An 18,831-nucleotide genomic window follows, 5' to 3' on the forward strand; every position below is an offset into this window, starting at 1 on the left:
TTACAAAAAAATGACAGCCCTTTTATTATTCAAGTCGATAAATGGAAGAAATGGAAAAAAAGAGAAGGCAGTCTGTCTAAAATTATGAAGGATAACAGATATTCAATGTTAAGTGACTTCTGCAGTTGATGTTAGACCTGTTAATATAAGACATTTCACAGTTGGATGACCAATAGCTGTGGGATAAGGGGTCGAAGTTCTCGGCAGCTCGAGGTCGGTACGAGGAAGCGAGCCTGCCCTGACTTTTTACATTCCACGTGTTTCTCTCCCCCCAGTCAATCACTCCTCATAGGCAGTTCTCTTTTTGAATGGGGCACTCTAAATCTGCTTGCTATTCATCAGGAAAAAAACGGCTATGCTAAGCTTTTCGATGCCCCACTAAATCAGTTAGGGCAATCTCGGTTAGTGCTGCGCCTTATGTTTTTTTTTACCCTCCTGCCTTGCTCTCTTTGTCACAGCTTTCGTTTTTCCCCTCATTGTGGTAAGAAATGCTAATTTGTCTTGGGAGTAATGGACAGGGTGAACATTCCGCCGCTTTTTGTTCACCCTTTCCGTCCCTGCTGACAGCAATGCGCCGCCGGTCACAGTTACTTGCAGCCTCTCGGGCTCAAACGGGATTGTACACGGAGGCTTTACTCTGACCTTCCTCTCCAGGACACTTTCCTGTTTGTCCAATGCACTGATTTACTGAGCTAACAAGCATTCACTGTGCTGCTCCTCGCTTATACGATTCCCAAATCTACCTTGTGGATGTAAAAGGAACAGCATTCCCAGAGGGGGTCAGTCTATGTACTGAGACACTTCATTTGTGACAGCCTTGTTACGGCCTTAAACATACTGTAAGACGTTTGTGTGTGTGTGTGTGTGTGTGCAACACCATGCCGTGGCAAAATGCAACCATCCAAATGACCTCAGAGTTTAAAACCGTGTCTGTTGCTAACTTAACTAATTCTTCTTTGCGCAGATGTGCGTGGCAGCTGTGTGTCCGTGTTATTATGCCATCTACCAGCCATGATAACACTGGATCAGCGTCTGGTGCTACCATGTCATCCAACAGAGAAAGGTGGGAAAATGTGGCTGCAAATGTAGCAACAGGCGTAACAATGGTTCCACATGCCGAAAGATGACCCTGAGCCCTGATCTGCATGAGACGTGACCGCTAAGTTGTATAACATTACTTGAGGGACGTTCTAAAATGAAAATACCTGTGCTACTGTAGGTCTGTGTCCTGTAGAGCTCTAGTCGTCATCCTTCGGTACGTGAAAGCACGGTTGATTGGAGTTTAATCAGTGGATTTCTGATTAAAGATTTTAATTCTCATCACATCCATGCAGAAATGGAAAGAAAAACACCCTCCATCACCGATAATTGAAATTCACGTAATATGAATCTGTGGGTGTGTATACAATGTACAGCTTGTGTCTACTCAATGATGAGTGTTGAGACTGTCGTTGCTAGTAGTCCAAAGCTGGTTACGAAATGAAATGTTGAAGGTTGAATGAAATATGTGTATGACTAATGTGTATTCTTTTATCAAATTGACATGCTACTTAGTTGGAACAGGCCTCAAATTAAAACCTCTGAAGCTGCTCGAATGACATAATGTGGCGACATTGCGATTGTGTCATGTGAAACAGTTCAGTCATTGCAACTTCTTTTGTCGGCATGAATTTCACTTATCAAATGAGGGAGTGTACGTTTTTGAAGTCACATTATTGGGTTTCAAAGACAAGCTCTCGTTTGGCATGCACACAACAGGTCTGTTATCTACGTGTGAGGCGAAGACTTACTTTCGAGCTCTATTGCATTGGGTTCGACACAAACAGGAAAAAAGGGAACATGAAGTAGACAAATGAATTATTACAACATCAGATACACATATTCAGGTGGCTAAAAAAATCAGCTTGCTCAAGTCTGCCAGCTGTAACCCTAATCGCTACAATGTCAGCTCAACTCACCCTACAGCAGCAACACATTTTATTCTGGAGTTATTTTCTCCCGGCAACCTGTGTGTTATCTCACTGTGTTTGGAGTGTTTCTGATCACTTCAGCTCTGCTTGCTTCCTATGTCTTACCCTCCTTTTTCCCTCTACACTCCAAGTCTCCCTTTCCTGGTTATCAAGGAATACAGTAAATCAAAAAACAACCTCCCTGTTGGATCAAGTAAACGTTCCCCAGCACAGACAGGGCCTCAAAGTGTCCACGGCTCCATTTGAACAAATGTTAACACCTCACATCCTTTACAGTGACTGATGAGGACCTCAGAGAGAGTTTTTCACACTGTCTCGCAGCTCTGACCAAAGCAAAGCAGTCAAAGATAAAAACTGATTTCATGTGTACTACATCGCCTCGTGACAGGTCAAAGATGGCTGTAGGCCTTTTCCAACCCTCCACTTGAGCGATCCGCTCACCGTCATTGCAGCTTTCCGTCTCGTATTAATCTCATTCCAGAGTTTCCGTATCACAACCTGCCACAGGTAAGACTTAAAACCCCTCCGAGATAAGTCCTGTGAACACACTGCCTCTCGAACGAAACACAACACTTTATACGTTAATGGTGTGACTGAAGGATGTTAACACCACTCTTAGTTGTTGTCCTTGCAAACAGAGGAGGACGTGACTCTTTCCCACCAAATCTGGTTCTTCTATAGATTAAGCTTAAGCTCTGAGGGGTTTTCCATTATTATGCTCTCCTGAAGAACATGATGGTGGACATGAGACGTTGTCATGCTCGCCGCAAGCTGCCTGAATACGGCAGCAAAGACGTAATGACTCGACAAAGCAACCGTGACAAGATGCTATCAAATGGCACAAATCTGGTTGCAGGTTGCAGCAGCAGACATTTTGTGTGTTTCTCTACTTTGTTATTACACATCTTAATGTCTTTAAAACATAAATGCGTGTTCAACAGGGTCATGAGCAAAATCAAAGTGCACACAGGAGACCACGAGAACCCATACAATTACATAAAACCGAAGAAAGCAAACAAACGTACAAAAAGGGGACATTTTACTTGAGCGTAAAGCCACATGATAACTTATGATCTCATGATAATTTATTGGGCATCCAGTGACTTCTTTTAATAAAAGCACTGAGTTGATTGCCAGTTATTTAAAGTAAAGCCACAAACTAGATGTGCTTGTAAGCACTGTAAGTGGAAGAAAAACAAGATCGAGGTGAGGCTTAAATCAATAGTGTTTTGGAGTTAGCTAGCACTTTGGGTGTCCTCTGGGACCCACTAAAAGACCAGCTGACAGGTAAGTGTCTGACCAGCCGCTAGAAAAGTAGAAACCCAGATGTGTCGGCCCGGAGGTCAGCATGCAAGCCGACTCACAGCCAAAGAGACACACAAAGAGTCAGTCGGACAGCAAAAGGTGAGAGGGATGGAGAAATATCAATATCCTTTTGCTGTGAATTCTGTAACTCAAGAATATTTCAAGGTTAAATAGCCTTTTTTCAGGAATACATTGGTAAAACTGAGGCTGCTGACAGACTGAATCCTCCCACGATAAGTTTACCAATTCTCAGTTGTAAAAACTATTTGACACTTTCATAATGACACATCCTGCTCTGTTTTAAATATAACTTGATTACAACAACCTCTAGTGTAGCAGTGGATACTATTTACATAAAGTCCCTTGGCATATTTTAGACCTCTTTATGATGCAGAATCGACAGGCCAAAACTTATCACATCCGCACATTTTAAGTCGGCGAAACATGACGTCACAAGATCCGTCAAAAAAAAACAAGGACATATTTTTGCTACAGGTGTCAAACAATTCAGATTTCAGGTTGGTGTTGCATCTGTAAATCAACCGCATACCCACATGCTGCTGGGTAAAAGGTGTTAGACCAACATGAATGGCGGGGTCAGGGGTTGGGAGTGCGGTACCTACTGGTGAATGGCTTGGAGAAATTTCCTCTGGTGCTTCCTGACTCTGGCGTGGTCCATCTTCCTCACCAGTTTGGTGTTCTTATAGATGAGCCACGTCTCCCTGAGAACATTCGCAGCTGTGTTTTTCACCTAGGGAGCAACAAAAGAAAAACAGGTTAGGTTTAACATTTGGTCAAGAACGCAGAGAGCTGAAACATTAGTTATGTCAAAGCAACCGATTAATAGCTTTCACTTACTCTTTTTGTTAGCTGGGTGTCCATCATAAAATTGTGGACATGTTTTTCAGCTTTGGTTAATTCCAGTTTCTTTGCCACCACAGCCACCACCAAGGCAGTACAGCCAGCACCCTGTGAAATAACGAGAATGGACAAGCACATATATACAACACTGATTTTTACTTATCTCATTTGCTTTGTGCTTATAAGCATATTAGTTACTTTCTCTCAGCCTTTCAACACTTTAAAAATAATATTGACTTGGGCACTATGTCTGCTTTTCTCACCATGATGCCAGTCAGAAGGCAGACTCCTTTCCCACAGTATGTGTTTGGGACCATATCCCCATATCCGATAGTAAGAAACGTGATTGAGATCAACCACATGGCTCCTAGAAAGTTGCTGGTTATGTCTTGGTTGTCGTGGTACCTGTAATAAATAATAAATGCAATTTTATGACTAAATCTCCTTTTTTACTTAAAGAAAGAAAAAAAAGTGCAGATCATATGATTCAACTTTTTTGGTTGTTGAAAACTGCAGGGCTATAATCTTTCTTCATATATTATATATATATATATATACATTTTTCCATCTTGATGCTAAGCTATGAGAAGTGTAGGCTACGTTGTCTATTTTTATGCCTTATCTATGTTTCATGCGACCGGTGCGGTGCGGTGCGGTGCGGTGCAGAGTAGCGTGAGAAAACTGATCCAGGCACCTCTCGCAGGCTCTCACAGTCCATGCGGCGATGATCCACAGCGAGATGGTGAAGACCAGTAGCACAGTGCCGGGACAGATGGTCATGAGGGTCTTCATCACAAAGCGCGTGTTAAAGTTAATCTTGTTGAGTGCACCGATGCTGCGGGACGAGGCGTCAGTGAAGAGCTTGCTGTGCAGCAACATGACACGAGCGATGAGGTACAGGCGCAGGAACATGGGGATGGACAGGATGATGTCCACGTCCGCGTCCGTCTTGGAGGGCACGTAGGAGTAGGCCAGGCGTGCCGTCCAGGTGAAGGTGAAGTTCCCTGGGATGGGGTGGATGGCGCACACCAGGATCTCCAGGCAGATGAAGAAGATGCGCTCATATGTCATGGCTATCCTCCAGTCGTCCGCCGCGTTGTCCACCATAAATAACTGCAATAAAAAGGGCACAGTGAGGCCGGTGGAGGGCAAAAGAACATCTGACATTTCAATCATAGTCACACAGCAAAGCCGCAGGGGATCATTAAACTCCATAAAATGATAAGTCACAGATAGCCTTGAGGCATTAAATCAAAATTCTAAGTCACAGTTCTTAAAGATCATAGCAGTCCTCCCTCCCATGTTGTTGCACATTTAATGATACACAATGATACAAAACATTCTTTAGGATAATTTTAAAGGGTGTTAAATTGATCCAAAATAAGATTTGGGAGGAGGTGCAGCCCAAGAAAACAACAAAGAGCTGATATGATAAGGAGAGGCGCCACACTCTTGCAAGGCTGAAAAATGGCCCTCAGTTATGTGCAAGGGCATCTGATGAAGGTCGCAACACTGAAATATAAAGCCTTAGTTTTTCTGAATATATTTTTCCAAAGAATACCAAGGTGTTCCGACACCATCTGTTTCTATGTCTTTTGTCCTAGGTTGTAGTCATTGTATGTGCCATTTGTTTCTATTCATTTCTGTATGGTAAGAAGGTTCTCTCAGGTTGGATTTTCCTTTTAATATTAAATGAATGGAATACAATTGAATGGAGACTGTCACTAAGAGTTTGAGCTGAAACCATTTGTCAGTTTATCGATCGATTTAAAAAGCTTCTCAGACAGAATTAGTTTTATTGTGACTGAGTATCTCAACTGTTTGACTTGTGGGTCAACAAAACAAGACATTTGAAGACATCATCTTAAATATTAATGTATGAATGAATAGTTGTAAAAAAATATGCCATTGCTAACACAGTCTGTTTCCACGTGTCTCCACTAGTCCATGACTCAATTCTGCCCCAATTTTCCTACATTATCCCATTCTTCTCACTGCGTTTAGACTCCGCGCATGAGAACATTTAAAAAAATAAGAATTTGTTACACAAGCAGCATGCAGTAAGCACTTTCAACTTCAAAGCGTTATACTGATGGGAACATCTGCTGCCTCCCCATTAGCAGTAAGGTTCTGGTCGCCTGGCCACCCCGACCAGAAGGTAGGCAGTTCCACTGGGGACTTCAGTGTGGGCGGATTTCAACACCCCTCATCACTCTTCTCCACCCCAACCTCGGTCTTACACAGCAGCTTCCTCACATGGGTACCTCTGCTGCTGTTGCTCCCCTCCTCCTCTTCATCACTTACAACCCAATGTACTACAGCTATCATTCGGTCAGAAGATTCACTGCCCGGTGTATTCACCCTGAACTAACGGCTGAGCCCACAGGTCCACCATGGCCAGCTCCTTCAGCAGCGATTCCCCTGATCACGCCGATAGTCGTCGATACACAATCTCAGTCTCACTCCACAGAGTTTTCAAATTTGCAGGAGCAGGTAAAGGATTAAATACTATCAAACTGTATTAGCCTTCCCTACATTTGTCAAATAATTCCTCCGTTTGACACGACACACCGATACTCCCCCCACAGCTGCTCCTTTCCTCTCCACTCAATCACCTCAAGGTCCTCTGCCTGTGTGCAGGGCCGTCACCACCGCCGGTAGATATTTCACAAAATGTTGCTGTCAGCAAATACGAGCGAGGTTTCCTTGCGGCTGTTTTTGCAGTTAGAGCATGAGCCGCTCTCAAGGAAGGAGAAGAAAAACTGCACATGATTACATTTTGTCTGGGAACCTCCTTGATATTCCTAGTAGGCCTAATGATTGTATGATGTCCAGTGACTTTTGAGGATTTTATATGGAAATATGCACATGCAGATTAATGTTTCTTGCTAGCATCCCTGGTCAGTCTATCTTTCAGGTTTATTTTACATTTCACACTTATTTGCTGGATTTACAATTTGTAATACTTCACAGAACTATGTTATAGGCTAGGTAAAGGTATCACGTAGAGTTATAATTGCATGCCTTTCATCACAGCACAACCTGGTTTACTAATGAGTGAAGTGCTGCCGAGCTGCAGAGCTGTGGCTGCACTGGGGCCCCTACTTATTCACTATCAGTGGTTAATGCTCCGTTCTCTAATTCCACTCTCTCCTAATGTGCAATTGGGGCTCTGTAAAAAATATAGTTCTATTAATATATTATGCTTAAAATAGCAGGAGAGAAATTAAGGAGGGTGGGTGATGCCAGTCCAAGCCAAATCTCAACCCTGGGGTGGGGTATTGCCTTAAAAAAAATCATACTTAAAGTGACGATGAGGAACTTTGAGTTTTTGTCGATTTTATCTGCACCTTTGGAACCAAAATGGTAGTGTTTTTACATCACCAGTGCCCAAGCACATGTCGGCGGCTTGTGCATTTGTTTAGGACGCGAGTGTAATGAGAGACCGCAGGATATGTTACTATGCAAGATTAACAATAGTAATATGACAATGGTGAAACATAGCAAACTTTGATTTAATAGTGTTCCGGAAACTCAGGATGTTCCGGTCTGCCTGCCGTAAATTGTTTTGTCTAAGTTCCCGGAGTAATAATACCTGAGCAAAGGCATTATTAATAACTATAAAAATTGCACTCTTTTTTTACTGATGGTCCCTTTTACTGTTACAGGTCATTTATGATTATCAGAGGAAAAATTAACCATTTACATGAACATTTAAATGTTCCTCGTAAAAGGTTTAAGGGTATTCAGTGCCCCCTCACCACAACAATAATTTTGGTACAGTCCCTTAAATGTTCAAGTCTGAAATACTGGACATATTGATTAATAGATCACAACATTAGTTTTTATAATATTAGTCTACGAACAATTATTCATAATATTCAACACACACTTGAGGCATATAGGCTACGTCAGAACTTGGCATCTTGCCAACTAATTCCCCATTTAGTTCAATTTGGAATTTCTCATTATAGAAGTAAAAAAAAAACTTGTCCCAACCTTGGAGGGCTAATGGGATCAGTGACTTAGATTGTAAATTTTGCAGTGATATGTAACATAAAATTTAATTGCAGAAATAGTCACATATCTCACACGCCAAATAGAAGAAAAAAACCCTATTCAACATGTTCAAGTCAGGACAAGGAGAGCACATGGGAGAATCAATACTACTGTGCACTGCCACTTTTTTCCCCCGCCGACATACATGAACGCACCACATACTACAGCTTGACAGCTTCAAAGGGACTGGATCCCTCGCCTGCTTCCTATTGAACACACAAACAGCACTGAACCCCACAACAGCAAACACCGCACGCTTATTGGAGCTTCAGAGCCAATTATATGTCCGACAGCCACTGTACAAGCTATACTAACTGTCGACAAGGCTACATCTAACACATGTCCCACGGACAGAACGGGACGAGTGTGCCAGAAAAGCCTCTGCAGCTCATTTATAGGCCTACTTATTTAAAGGCTGCAATCAAAGTTCCCCCCGCAAACACAGAAAACACATGAATTAAATTTTCAGGGGGCAGTTGTTCCTTTCAAATGAGTGACAGTGACCTCTTTTAACAACGTGACATCTGTCAGAGAGGTGTGTAACTCTAACCACAGCTCGCCTTGTTGGGCTTTCCAAGTGAGTGTAATGTAGACACTGAAACACAAGCTGTGGCTCCACTCTGCCACGGGTCTCTTACTTACAGAATTAGGCCTCTGTAGCGCAGCTCAATCTATTGTTTGCACACACTGCACACGCAGCGTTTCATTTCACGTTTTGAACAACAAACCGCTCCCGTCAAAAGCAGTTAAAAAGTTTGTTACCTCAAAACAATGTAATTAAACATTTAGGGGAAGGTTGCATAAGGAATGCCTACTTGGTGGGTAAAAGCAATTATGGTAATGGCTGACCTGAAATACAATACTCAAGGGCCCTTTACCTTGGAGCATCAAATATTCCATGCTAGCAGCAGAGCCGACGGCTATGACAGAGAGGTGCATTTTGAATCATGTAATAATAAAACAATGTATGCAGAGGAAGACGCTCAGATGGAGGCTTAAAACATGGAACATGGAATAAGTTAAGGGAGCCTTACAAATGATTTAAACACAGCAAGTGGAACGATTTTAAATTGAATTAAGTTTGATTTGATTACGTAACTTAATCGCAGTGAAAACATAAAAGTTGTGGCACTCATTTGCCTACAGGACCATAAACATGAGGCGACAAATCAAAGACACTTCACAACCCCCAACAGTAAACTAACTAGAACATTTGTAAATGTGAATATGTGTGTATCTTTAATATTAACCTTACGCTACTCTACTTCTAACCGTAAAGGTGGAGTCAGTGATTCTGGAGAACGCTTGTTGTCAAAATTCCTTTTTGTAAAAATCTGTGAATATCTCCACACGATCTGCAACCTGTCTGTACTGTGTTCGCGCAGTAATATACAGCCTACGCTCTGTAAAGGTATGTAAAGAAATGGTATGTAAACAAAAGGGGCACACTGTAGCAACACACCCATATACACAGCCTAGGCTGTGTATTACAGTATAACTGTTTTGTTTTTATCACAGTACGTACAGTTAGGGGAGCATGTGAAGATATTCACTAATTTGGACAAAAGTTATTTTGACAACAGGTATTCTCCAGAATTGCTGACTCCACCTTTAACCATTAACCTTTAACCAAAATGTCTTCACTTTCCAAACAACTGGAATCCGCACAGAGACAACAAAGCACAAGAGGACACACTTAAAGCTACAGCTTTGCACAACAGATGTCAAAGAAAGAAAAAAAACACCCAACCAACATGCTGAACAAATCAAGCCGTCACAGCCTCTCTCAGAGATTTACAATAGCTTGTTTTCTGTCGGACAGTCTAATCGCTAAGAGTGCATGCTCCTCGCTCATCATGGGAAAGTCAGAAAGACCATGCAGCCGGATACGTCCTGAAATCTTCCCCTGCCTGCTGATGAGCTGCGTCCACGCCAGGCATCTCCAGAGGGGCTCAACTGCTCTGCTGTAGCTGGGTTAGTTACTGGTTTCACTACACTCAATATAACTAATGGAGTCCGGCTCAATATTTAATCTGTGTAATGTGGAGATGGGAACATATATCTTGTCACTGAGAATGAAATTCCTCAATCTCATTAGTGAATTAGGTTGAGAGGTTGGGTCCAATTAGACATTAATGCAATCGTTTATTTATGTTATCAAAGTGAGACACTAAAGAGGCCACTTTGCTGAGTAAATCTGAGGCCGTTCGCATTTTTTAACGTTTGCGTTTGCTTCCGAAATTATGTCTCACATTTGCACACACCTTCTCCCATTCAAGAGTAGGAAAGCCTCCGGAGAGCCAAATTGAGAGCTTGTATAAATCTTTCTTTCTCTAAAAAATAGATGCTGCTGGAGCCAAGTTGCGTGCGTTTGCATGTTGAAAGTCACATGCAGTGCACACTTTAGTAAATGCTACCAATAAATAATTCTTAGCATTCTGGACTCTTTGGGAGGCCGACTGTCTCTGCCCTTGAAAGCCTGTACGTTCAGTGAAAACATGGAGGTCACCCGCCAGTGGTGGTTATCTGACTCCGGTTTGGAGTCTCAGGTAGAGGGCAGATTTCACTGCGAGAAATGCAGAGCATCTCCTGCAGTTACACCATATCTCTGACACATACACACCACCCAGGGGGGGCGGTCTGACAAGCACGGCCAAGTTCGACTTTGGCAGGATTAGCTGGCACGGTTTTGGGCGACGTGTTGTTGTTTTATCTTTTCTGCAGATTGTAAAATGTAGCACTGTGCGACTGTGAAGCATCAAGGCTGACTTTTATCACACAAGCACACATCAAAAGGCAGAGCAGCCCCCCAAAGCATTCTGCATTTAATTTTAAGAAAACTCAGCAGAACTGTCATCACAAGGTACGACTACGTGGCAATGGCCTTAACACAAATGCCCCCCGGCAAAGATCCTTTGATGCAGGAAGGAGAGAAAACTTTCAGAATATCACTTTCTGTCCGTTTGGGAAGACTGTGAACTCTTCAACCACATTGGCAGCGAAAGCAGGCAGTCACTCCCAGACTTGTGTCAGGCTCTGACAATGACAAATCAAAGTCACGAAGCAGCTACAGACTCTAACCTATCCATTTCTATTGATATTGTACAGTAAGTCGCTGCCTGCCAACACAGCAAACCCGACCAAACTAAAAAGCCTGACAATTCCTCGGGGGGATCGCCAGCTGTCAACAAAAGACATCATTGGGACAGAATCAGGCAACAACAGTTCAAGGAGAAGTGTAAAGAGATACTGAACAGCATGGGCATGTACAGAGGAAAATAAAACGTTCATATTAATATATGTCTTAATTGTAGATGCTGGGACAAAAACCTAAGGACATTTAGCAGAACACAGACACGCTGTCTCTGCCTGGCAATGCACCTGGCTCACTAAGTCACCCTCCACTGGCATTGCAGCACAGCAGATGTATCCCTAAACAATTCAAATGACAGCTGGTGTCCAACATCTTTCCTTTCCGACCTGACCTTTTGAGTTTTCAGTCACTCTGAAGAGGAAAAACCTCCTGTTGTTTTAACCTATGGAAAAATGAGAAGGCACGTTTTTTTCTTCCGGGTTGACAAGTAAATCAGTTCAAAAGAGGGCTAGAAGTGGTGAAAACATTTCATCATTTTGACTCAGGCTTCAACCTCTGACAGGCATCTGTGAATACACATGGATGTGCATGCATAATCTATTACACTGCAGGAGCAACATTTTGCACTTTAGATACAGCACTCTACCAATAACACAAACACTTTACGCTTATGAATAGCCTCAACACAAGTGAAGCGGGGGGGTCAAAAAGCAAGGACATTACATAATTCTGAATAAAACAGCAGCAGATGGAGTGCTGAAAGAATATTTGATTGGTTGGTCCACCCACATGATAATACTATATGAAGTTGCTAGGTTTGTGTTTGTTTAGTTGAAATACTATGTCAGAAAGATGTGATTTTATAGAATACTCCACTGGTTTAAAGAAGTCAGCTACTAGTCGATGGGAGTGAGCAAAGCCTGTGAAAATAGTTATTTAATGTGTGTTGTTCTGGAGGAGCTTTAGAAGGTGTGAGAATATTACTTACGGACACTGCTCGAGTGCATCTGCCTTGGCTTAGTGCTACATATGGGCTTGTGTTTTGTTTGTTTGTGCTTTTCCCTCCTCTTAGTTTTCCACTGATGTAGGGATGTAACACTTAGAGACTGCATATTTTTAAAAGGGGAACTCCGGCAAATTGACACATAAAGGTGTTTTTGCATGTCTTAGGGAGTGCTGTGTGTGAAGAAAAATGGTTTACAGCTTTTTGAGGCTCCAGAGAGAGCTGTTTGAGTTGCATTGTGGGTAATGTGGGCACCAGATTTTGACAGGGATAGAGAATGTGTAGAATAAAAAGACAAGATCTTCAGTTCTGCTGCATCGGTTTTGATCCCTTTTTCCCCCACTGGACAATGTTAAAGTGTGATGCTAAATCAGTGGAGTACCCCTTTAACAGTAAGCATTAACTATGGGCATGGCATACCAGGCAGGAAAACACACACACACACACACACACACACACACGTGTGTGTGTGTGTGTGTGTGTGTGTGTGTGTGTGTGTGTGTGTGCAATCACATATTATGTTAGTCTGAGGTGACCAAGTAATGACAGACAACATGCACAAAAGCCCATCAGGCAGGGAAGGAAAACAGCAGCTGGTGTGCTGGAAGTTGAAGAATTAACGTTAACTGTATTTAAATAGTAAGACATAGTTTTAGCTAGTTTATTCCCATGGAGACTCGATGGATTAGAAGACGGACTCATAATCAACTTGCGCATTACGTAAGAGAGAGTTTTTTTTCTGATTCGTTGAAGTGTACAAGCTTTTACATTTGAATAAATTGTAAATAAGTCATGGTGTAGCGGGGGAATGTTGCGAATCGTGCATTGCAGTTATCAAGACTGAGGTAAACAATTGCCTTAATAAAAATATTCTAGGTCAGCAAAAGAGAAAATGTATTTATTGCGAAGAGAGAGCTATCTAGGTTGAAAAATGATTTGGATATCGACATGACTGTTTTATTTATAACAGCCCTTCTGTAGTGTGATTGGGCAGCTACTGACAATAAAAATAGATGGAAAGAAAAGCTTGATTTACCCCTAAAATGAAGGCTGCAGCTTGCCTATAGTGAATGGAAAAGATGTTATACACAGCCATGTTTAATGTATAAAACAAGAGGATCAGAGCTTTTTAAAACTGCTGTCATCACCATGTTCATCAATACAGAGGTGTTGCAGTGTCACGGCGGTACGAATATAGGAGAAACGAGAGCTAAACATTTAGTGCACAATTCAGTGCTTAGTCATTTGATTTGCCTATTGTGAACACAGACTATCACCGATTGCCACTTTAACCCAATCTGTTGTAAATCTCACTACATAGAAACCTGCTCTGATAAAGATTGCGCCTTTTGCAACATATCAGTCGGATGTAATCATTACATTATTAAGCATCGAGAAAAGTTTGCACAACCAAGAGATGAAAAAAAAGCTCAGTTTATGAATTAAATAATTTACACCGGATTAGGGTAAGAGGTGAGGAGGCCGAGGGAGGGAAGGATGAACACGATACTCTCATGCAAACTTACAGCATGATTTCTAATTTATAAACAGATACTGGGAACTGTCTGCAGGGGAAAATGAAAAACACTTCTGGTACACGTTTGAAATATGGTAATGATGTCTGTGCATTTCTGTCATCCATCACATAGAAAGGTTTACAATGAGACATCTGAAGGGGGCGACACATTTTACTGTTGGGCTATTTCATTGACTGATACTCCCCTGGGACTTGTAAGAGCTAAATATATACCAAGAAGGCACATGAATATATTTGAGCTATTGCAAAAGACAATAACCTAATGTTTGTCCAAATGCACTATGTTTCTGTTTTACTAAAACCTATTGTACTACTAGAGTAAGATCAGATGAAAAAAGCGGGATGATCTTATTCAGTTCAGCTGTAAAAAAAAAAAAAAAAAAATTAAAATCACCATCCTGTTTACAGGAAGAAAACCCATTTTCCTGATTAAACATGGTGCCATTAAAGATTTGAGAGAGTGCATGAGCTGCAATTCCTTTCATGATAAAATTCCTTTTATTACATTTAATAAAAAAAATTAATAAATGATCTAATACGTGAAATCTTTCTGGCAACATAGTACGTCCACCATGCAGAAAGAGTCACCAGTTATACAATCAGGTATACGTTCTGAAGTGCAGGGAGATCTGTAAGTAATGCAACAATGCTCTGAGACAAGGTCATAAAACTGTCCAAGTGCTGGAACGTCTCCGGGGGTGCTGACAATCTCTACTCATCCCCATGCCTGTGAGGAGTCCCTAAATCTTATCATAATGCATAATGAACTGCTAATGTGGCATCGAAAGATAATGATCGGTCTACAGTCTACCATCCAAACACCTTATATTTTCAATCACAGGGCTGTATGGATCTTTACTTTGGAATGAATTAAATGAAAAATAGACAAAGTTGTTAAAGCCTGACAAAACACAGAGTAGGTAGACTGTCTCATAGTGCAAAGAAACTGAACTTTAACACTCCCTAGGCCTCATAATAGTATTAATAATAATAATGTATTTGCTGTGTTAGATTTTGGTTAATCAATAAATATATTTTCTAATCTGCAACTACTTATTTTACTGCAAAACAAATTGCCTTCTATACCTGTTTGTGACAGGAGAGCTTATTTACAACATGAAATGTAAAAGCATTTGCTAAATGTGATGAGGCATTTACTGCTGTAACAGAGCTTAACATCAACAGTTTAAGAATAAAAGAAAAGTGATTCAACGTTACCTGTATTTCTCTTGCATGGTATATGATAATCAGCCCCAGGAGAATGATTGTAGAAAGGCTTATCAGGCATTTTAGAGCTAATGAATACAGGGACTCCTGGAAAGAAACGACAACACTAAAGCCAAACAACACAGCACAGCATGACATCACATTCTTACACAAATCTGTTAAAAAACACACATGTAAGTAATAAATCAGCCAATGAAAGTATCCTGCAACAAACTGTGAAATCGCCTATGTGTCTATTACTTGGGTTCCCCTTCATGGTTGGAAAGCACTGGGCCCTTTGGCCTGCATGTGGCAATGTGACTGCATGGGACACTTTGGCATGGAGCCCTGACTTCTGTCGCTGCTGTTCTATAACACTTTTGGTCTAAGTTTTTTTTCTTTTTTCATTGAAAGGGCTTGCTCAGTCGCATGCCCGTTAATTAACTCCGAATTGGAAAAGATACGCACCTTTCCATAGGCTCCCCATGACAGTTCAGTCTCTATAACCATAACAACGATCCCAAACATCCCAAAGATTAAAGCATAGTCGCTGAGCCGCTTCCTTTTCTCAAACAAGGCCCTCCTGTGGCCGAGCTTTTCCCCAATGTTCTGGTTCTTCTTCTTGCCCGATTTACCGCTGCTGCTGTGGCCGCAGCCTCCTCCTCCGTCTCCCGATGCGTAAGGCATCAGGGTGGTGGAATTATTCTCCGGCTTGGATACTAAAGTGTCCGACGCATCTGCGGCGTTGAGGGGCTGCAAAGGCTGCGACTCGGAATCAAACTCGTGTATGTTTCTGCGGGACGAGCTCAAGTTGCTCAGCGGCCGCATTACGCCGCCGTTGTATCTGCAGCTGCTCATGGCTATTTCATTGTAGGAGTTACTGTCTTTGTGGCCGCTGCCCAGGCTGCCCCGCTGCCGATCGCGGCAATGCTGCTGCTGCTGCTGCTGATGGTGGTGGGGGTGAGGATGATGATGATGCCTGGATGAACTACCATGACTAGAGGGTGTGAACTCGCAGACGCTGTAGGACTGGCAACCTTGCCTCGAAGACGTTTCCGAAGGTGTCCTTAAAGTTCCCACAGTGGTCGGCGACGTCCCGCGAAAGATGAGGCTTTTTCTCGCATCACAGGTGCAGTTATTGCAGGTGCAGTATTGGTCGTGCTGCTGCTGCTTGCCGAGCCGATCCTCCCGCCCGCAGTAGTGCTGATACTTACAGTGCTGGAATTGCCGCTCTGGAAAGAAATCGTTCTGCAGCTGCAATGGGGTTTCCATGTCAGTGCTGCTGTTTAAAGCAGCAGTCGGGTACCACAGCGCACCCGACGAAGGGCGTTATGGTACTTACGGGAGGACAGAGCCGCTGCATGAAAGGATCCATTTCGGCTCCGGTAGAATGGTAAGGGGAGCCGCCGATTGGGCAGAGGGGACCAAAACAACTGGCTCGACGTCATGAAAAGGTTGCTACCATGGTGTGTGAGGCCCAGCCTTATTTCACCAGGATCACCAGAAACTCTTGGCCTACAGAACGTTGCTTTTTATTGGTTTTGGAGATACCTACCTGCACATTTAAGATCTGAAATGAACTAGTTAAAATTCTTAACCGAACTTCTTAACTGTATAAAGATTTTTCTTAAGTATAGTTGAAACACATACAATGAGTGTTTCCTCAGCTTTTGTTTAATGTCACTAGGCCTATATCAATGCACCATGTGCATGGTGGGATAGGCCTGCATTCAAACATATGTAATTTACCTTTAGCACACCCAACAGCCAACAGCCAGGCTTATTCATAAATTCCTAATTGATTTCCCATGTATTGAGCTTATAAGAAACACACGTAGCTTGCTGCCATCGCTGATTTACAAGGTGCTGGTGCCCATTCAGCCTTATTGGCGGCGGATCATGTGACCTTTGGTACCTATATTGCCCGGGCTCGCGTCTACAGCCACAGATTGATGTGAACGCTGGTGGCTGCGTTATTAATGGAATTGAAGAGTTATATCACCCCGAGGAAATACAGCCAACTGCACGAGATTGAGCAGCTGAGGAGGCATAAACCTAAGACTGAAATCCAATCATCCACACACCCTGGCGTTGCAGCAGCAACACATTTAGTCTTAGGGTTGTTAGCTGGAGTTATGTTTTTGTGTTTGTAGTGGGATTGTCGTTCTTACAGTTGCACTGGAGTTTTAAAGTTCTCTCGCTGTCTCTTCTTTCTATATATAGCATATACAGTACATATACATCATCCATGGAACCAGCAAACACAATGAGATAATCTAAAAACATTCAAAGTGGTAAACGTTTAAATTATATAAATGTAGCAGACCTATTATATTAAGTATATACTCTCATACATGCTAAATTGGTTTTGAATAGGTTTTATTAAAAGTGGAGCTCCCCATGGTGCTGAAAGTCAGTCAATCATGAAGTAACTTTCAGCACCGCGGACAGCTCCACTCGCTCATTGATCACCAGCAACCCCTTAATAAAACAATCCCTCTGCACAGGATCGCAATGCGCACTTACTCCTGATTGGCTGGGTCTACGGACCACGTGACCCCTCCCACCTTTTCGTGGCGGAAGCCCTTTTCTCTATCTCGCTCTCTTGTTTGTGTGGAATCCAGTGAATGAAGTCCGCCTGCATACGTTTAAGATACGGGATTGACACGGTATCCTACCCGCTCAACAACTGAGCCGTGTTATTATTCTGTGGGACACAGTCAGTCAGATGGGGGAGAGCGCTGGAGAGTTGTTCATTGAGTAGTGATGAATGGTGACGTTTCCCTACAGTAATTCTTACAATATGTCACTCGTGTTGCTCTTATTCGGCCAACATCTGTATTTTCCTCAAATTTATCCATCCATAGGGTTTATCACGTGCTAGTTTTGTCTAATCACTCTCTTAACACAACCTCTTCAGTTTTACCCGCATCAGGGCTTAGTGGCAGTTATGAACTTTGTTTATGAATGTCGAAACCTTTCTATGCTCATGGTCAGAGCAACCTATGCATTAATTGTAGATAAAAAGAAAATACTACCTAATATCTACCTATCAAAATAGTTTGATAGCTATTAGTGATATGCTACTGTGTAAGAAGTGAGTTCCATTATAACGTTTTATAATAATGTTTTTAATTTCACTGTATTGCCCATTTCACATATGATATGTAATTTTAAGGGATACCAGATTACATGTAAAAACTAAAAAACATACCTAGACAATTGAAGAACCGATGAACAGTAATATACATTAGAAGCCTTCATTCAGTCTCACGATGGTCCCATAAGCCGGTTAATCATCCAGTTAGGGATTTATGATCAGGGCACTATAATTAGCAGAAGTGCATTTATATTAGTCATACACATATTATTCATTCATGTTCTGTGGTGTTGTCTGTGGTACTGGCTTTTGCTCCCCCTAGTGATGGATGTAACCGGGGGAGACTGAAAAGGGAGAGAAGCATGTCGTGGTGAGGTGCTGGCTCATAAAAGGCAGAGGATGAGATCTTTTACAAATCCTTCTACAAATGGACATTTTGGTACAATTTGACCTTTTTAGTTAGCACAACTTCACTCCCCGGCTCCCTGTGTTTACCTACTGGACTGTGTTCTGATCATACTGACAAGTGGGTAGAAAAAGGCGAAGTGAGGGAAACGAGAACAACCTGCTTTGGTTGACAGGAACAGCCACTCGAATGCCGAGCTGTCACTTCTAAGTTTCCTTCGGGTGACTTTACTGGTCCGTTACATAAGACAGAGAACATCAAGAACATCCTTGACCGCAATAGCTTCTCTC

The 18,831-nt window shown here is 42.3% G+C and overlaps 1 protein-coding gene across 2 annotated transcripts in view; it reads right to left on the minus strand.

The window, feature by feature from the left end:
* Nucleotides 1–16,307, minus strand: part of kcnn2 (potassium calcium-activated channel subfamily N member 2) — a gene marked incomplete at both ends in the record, with an annotated part of 21,540 nt that extends 5,233 nt beyond the window's left edge. Inside the window, 6 exons of one of the 2 annotated variants that reach the window (XM_080046405.1) lie at nt 3,899–4,026; nt 4,134–4,244; nt 4,400–4,541; nt 4,831–5,249; nt 15,048–15,143; nt 15,504–16,307. In XM_080046405.1, the coding sequence (XP_079902531.1) occupies nt 3,899–4,026; nt 4,134–4,244; nt 4,400–4,541; nt 4,831–5,249; nt 15,048–15,143; nt 15,504–16,307 (1,700 nt within the window). The remainder of the gene's footprint in view (nt 1–3,898; nt 4,027–4,133; nt 4,245–4,399; nt 4,542–4,830; nt 5,250–15,047; nt 15,144–15,503) is intronic. The other variant, XM_080046406.1, reaches the window with a different exon arrangement.
* Between the last annotated feature and the right edge of the window lie 2,524 nt (nt 16,308–18,831).

Source organism: Ammodytes marinus (assembly GCF_949987685.1).
Source record: "Ammodytes marinus genome assembly, chromosome: 18".
Classification (NCBI taxonomy): domain Eukaryota; kingdom Metazoa; phylum Chordata; class Actinopteri; order Uranoscopiformes; family Ammodytidae; genus Ammodytes; species Ammodytes marinus.